This window comes from Toxorhynchites rutilus, chromosome 1, assembly GCF_029784135.1.
Source record: "Toxorhynchites rutilus septentrionalis strain SRP chromosome 1, ASM2978413v1, whole genome shotgun sequence".
NCBI classification, from domain to species: Eukaryota; Metazoa; Arthropoda; class Insecta; order Diptera; family Culicidae; genus Toxorhynchites; species Toxorhynchites rutilus.
The window spans coordinates 179319687-179324407 of record NC_073744.1 but is presented as its reverse complement, the minus strand read 5'-3'; the positions used below and the strand labels follow the sequence as shown (position 1 = coordinate 179324407).

Sequence of the window (4721 nt, the reverse complement as noted above, 5' to 3'; positions counted from 1 at the left end):
CTGCTGCACCATAGTCGGTTTTGCTCGAGCACATCTCATGCACTTATGTACTATCTCCCTGGCTACACTCCTTCCTCCAAGGGGCCAGTATTGAAGTCTTACTGTGCTCGACATCAACTGCGGCCCAGCATGTAGGAGACGATCATGGTATTGTTGTAATATCAGCCGTGTGAATAAGTGGCGACCCGGTAATACTACTGGATGTTTAGTGTTCTCCGTTTCATTGGAATTCTTCAACCTACCGCCAACCTTAAGAAGTTTGTCGCTCGAAATGTAGGGATTAAACCACCGTAGTGGTGATCGACTTCCCACTGCTCCTCCGCTATCTAATGTCTTCCACTCATCTGGAAAGGTTTCTTGTTGAATTCGACGAATCCAAATATTTTCTGCCTGATTTAATTCCTTCGTGGTAATAAATCCAAAACCTCTATGCCCTTTCAGAAATTCCATTAAACGAAGCCATATAACTGTTTTGCGTATCAAGTCAGTATAGGATGAAAATTTTGATATAAACCATACGTTAAATTCGTTCGATTTGGAGACCGTATTTGCCACCGCTGTACGTCTTCTCTCAACATCATCACACTCAGTTAGCTTTCCTGGAGACATAGGCCATTTTTCCTGTTCAGGCCCATTCCACCAAAACCGGTTTTGTATGATGTCCTTTGGAAGTATTCCTCTTGAGATGAGATCAGCTGGGTTGTGGTTGCCTGGACCGTGTCTCCATGTACCTTCTTGTGTCAGGGTTTGGATCTTGGACACCCTATTTGCTACAAAGGTTGTCCAAGTATTTGGAGTAGTCTGAATCCAACGTAGCACGCATGTTGAATCTGTCCAAAAATAGGAATCAGCCTTCAATTTTAATGCCTTCTTGACCTTTTCAAATAACTGAGCAACTAAAAGCGCTCCGGCAAGCTCCAACCTCGGGATAGTCTGACATTTAAGGGGTGCCACTCGAGATTTTGATGCCAACAATCGTACCCAGATATTTCCTAGTCTGTCCTGGCTACGCACATACAGACAACCGCCATACGCTTTCTCGCATGCATCTGAGAAACAGTGAATTTCTACTAGAGTCGATTTTGGTATAATGACGCAACGTTCAATTCGTATTTCATTGAGTAACGGCAATTGAGCTTGAAATGTCCGCCAATTCTCACCCACCGTCAAAGGTAATCGCTGATCCCAACCAATTTTTTGTCCTCGTTCGTCTTGCAATGTCCATAAAAGTTGCATAAACACCTTTGCTGTTGTTATTGTAGCGCCTATAAGTCCCAATGGATCGAATAACGTAGCAATTATAGAGAGCACTCGACGTTTCGATAAGGGTTCTTCATTGTTATCGGTAGGTATGTTGAAGTTGAATCTGAATGTACCAGATCTTGGCATCCAAACCAGTCCTAAAGTTTTTATCGATGGATCAGGATCGAGATTTATTTCTGCAGTATCTTGGATTGCTAGATTTTCGTTCGGTATAACTTTCAAAACTCTAGCATCGTTCGATGCCCACTTTCTTAGATTAAAACCACCTGCCGTCATCATCTTGTTCAATTGATTTTGTAAATTCAATGCTTCTTCTATTTCTTCGGTTCCCGTGATCACATCATCCATATAGGTATCTTCACATATACTCTTCGTTGCCAATGGAAATCGCTTCCCTTCATCTATAGACAATTGTTGAAGTGTTCTCGTTGCAAGAAATGGTGCGGGCTTTGTCCCATATGTCACCGTGTTCAATTCATATGCTGTAACCTCATCGGTAGGTGAAAATCGCCATAGAATAGATTGAAGTGGTCTATCAGTAGAGGTAACGTTAATCTGTCGAAACATCTTTTCGACATCAGCTACTAACATGATTTGTCTCGTTCGGCAACGGAAAATGATGGAGCGAAGGTCCTCTTGAATAACTGGTCCAACCAGTAACGCATCGTTTAAAGCTATTCCCGAAGATGTCTGACATGATGCATCGAAAACTACCCGAACCTCCTTCTTAAATACTGGATGGTGGGGTATGTAACATCTATTAATTGGAATTGAAATTGTTTCGTCGATCTTTTGCATGTGTCCTAAATTCAAACATTCTTTCATGAAAGTCATATATTGTTCTCTCAGATACGTATCATTTGCCAATCTTCGTTCAGTCAATAACAGTCGCCGTAGTGCAATATTTCTCGAATTTCCTAGTTGCATCAACGTATCCTCCTTCTTGGGAAGAGACACGGTATATCGTCCATCCTCACCCCGCTGAACAGATTTCGTAAATAAAGATTCGCAATGCGCTTCTTCTGACGAATACTTGATAGGGGTATCGATTTCCTCACACGCCCAAAACCGGGTTAACAAATGATCGAGTTTTTCCATTGCTGAAGTGTTGCAGTTAACGTGCAATGAATTGCTGGTACGGGGTACGCCTCCAGAAATTATCCATCCAAATACGGACTCAACCAAAATCGGCATTTGTTCACCCAAATATATTTTGCGACCGGATTCAAAAAAACTGAAGAATGCTTCAACACCCAGAATCATATCTACGGCCTGGGATATACAGAACGAAGGGTCAGCTAACTGTATTCCTTCTGGTAAATTCCATCCTTTCGTGTTCACATTTGCTGTTGGCAACTTTACGGTAACCTTGGTCAATACTAAAAAGGTCATTGTTACGGAAATGTCCATGATACGCGATTAAACCGTAGCATCTATGGTTTGTTTGACGTTGGTAGTGGATTCTGCTATACCGAGTACTGATATATCCGCCCGATGTCTATGTACCTTGAGTTTCTGGCTAATTCGCTCGGAGATAAAATTACTCTCCGAGCCTGAATCCAATAGAGCCCGAACAGGGTAACGATTACCATCATCGTCGATAACAATAACAATTGCTGTTGCCAAGAGAATTTGTGATGCGTATCGATGATTAACACCTGATGCCAATGCATTAGTAGCTGCAGTGTTAGCCACTTGTGATGACGAAGCAATCGAAACTGCTGGAGAATCCACAGAAGAGGCTGAATTGGAAGTCGTAGCACTCTCGGTTTCCCCTCTGAAACATACTAGTGTGTGATGTCTGCCGCCACATTTACGACAGGAGTTCCGTGATAGGCACAACCTTGCACGATGACCCGCTCTAAAACAGTTTCGGCAAAGCGAATGAGCTTTCAAAAACGAATCTCTATCTGATACTGTCATTCGCTGGAAAACATCACATTGATAGAGGGAATGATAAGCTTCGCACGATAAACACCGGGTTGTATTTGTTTGTACTGTGCTGTAGCTTGGTTTGGTGAAGGACGGGTGATGTCTTAGTGGTGGATTACACGTGCCACTAGCTTTGTTCTCTCCTGTTCTCGGTGGTAGGGAATCTAACATTTGAACTCTACAGTGTAAAAAATCGGTGAGATCGGCCAATGATTCCTGTTCCTTACTCGCGGAAATTTCTTCCCACCCCCGGCGTGTCGTTGGATCCAGACGTGTAGTGAGGATATTAATCAGCAGAAGATCCCTATAATCCTCTGGGTTTACGATTTGGTCGAGCATTTTTACCACTCTCTCGAAGTTATCGAGAAGTACATGCAATTCACTTGCGGATTCCTTTGTGATTATTGGTAGTTTAAATAAAGATTGAATCTGGCGTTTTTTCAACAGTTTGGAGTTATTATATCTGCTTAGTAACATTTCCCATGCAATCGTGTAATTCGCCCCTGTAAGTTGTAGTGGGTCGACAAGAGCTTTCGGTTCTCCCTGCAAGCAGCCTTTGAGGTAGTGGAATTTCTCCACATCAGGCAGATCCGACTTGCAGTGTATGAGTGATACGTAGAGATCTCTGAAGCTTAACCATTCGTCTATATTACCGTCAAAGGTTTGCAGTCTGATTTGCGGTAGACGTACATGGTCGAACGTCCCATGCAGCATACTATCGTTCACTCGAATACTTTGAGTTGACATTGATTGCTCCCGTTCCTTCTTTAGAATTTCCATCAGAAAAGCCTTGGCATGATAAAAACGGTCTCTGGAATCTGTTTTTTCTTGTTCGTAAAAATCATCCTCGTCGTCAAATTCATCGTGACACTTAATGTCAAGGAGTGTTTCAGAGAACTTTTCCCACGCACAGTTTAGAGTTTCTAAACGCACCTCCGCTTGGCTCGTTGCTGTATCACCCTTGAACTCGGAAACAAACTTCCAAATGTCGTTGATCGTCGAATGTGCATCTTTCAGACTTAGTAACAGCCGTTTCAGGAACGGTGATGTTTTCGTGGTAGTGGTCGTATTAGGCATGATGAATCCTCTCGATGTTATGTAAGTTATGAAACAAATAACTCAGATGTAGTATGTGTAGTGAAACCTAGCTTCGCCAGGCATATACTATTCAATATTACTGACCTGACGAAGCAAATATGGCTCCAAATTGTGTTAACTCCTACTTCTATGTTTCCAGACCAATTGGCTCAGTTACGGGATGAATGGATTTCTTTATTGGGCTACGTCCTCATTCAAATTGAACGATGGCAGCGATAGTTCCGGCCTTATGATGAAGAAAATCCGTCCATACGACGTACCAAAGATCCAAAATCCGGTTCGGCTGGACCAAAATGTTGGGGAATATCCCTTCGAAATCCTTCGATGCGATTGAATAGTGGAACTCCCAACACTCGAATAGGATTGTTGTCAAATTAAAATTCACAACACGTACAATAATTTTAATGACAATGGACTTTAATTTAATT

At 42.3% G+C, this 4721-nt stretch overlaps 1 protein-coding gene across 1 annotated transcript; it reads right to left on the bottom strand.

Annotated features, from left to right (window-relative positions):
- Nucleotides 1-2682: 2682 nt before the first annotated feature.
- LOC129761620 (uncharacterized) lies at nucleotides 2683-4272 on the bottom strand. Its single transcript, XM_055759355.1, has one exon. The coding sequence runs from the start codon at nucleotides 4270-4272 to the stop codon at nucleotides 2683-2685; it is 1590 nt and encodes a 529-aa protein (XP_055615330.1).
- Nucleotides 4273-4721: the final 449 nt, after the last annotated feature.

Excerpts from the sequence above, each read along its gene's own strand:
- LOC129761620 (XM_055759355.1), bottom strand. The coding sequence starts at position 4,272 with ATGCCTAATACGACCACTACCACGAAAACATCACCGTTCCTGAAACGG.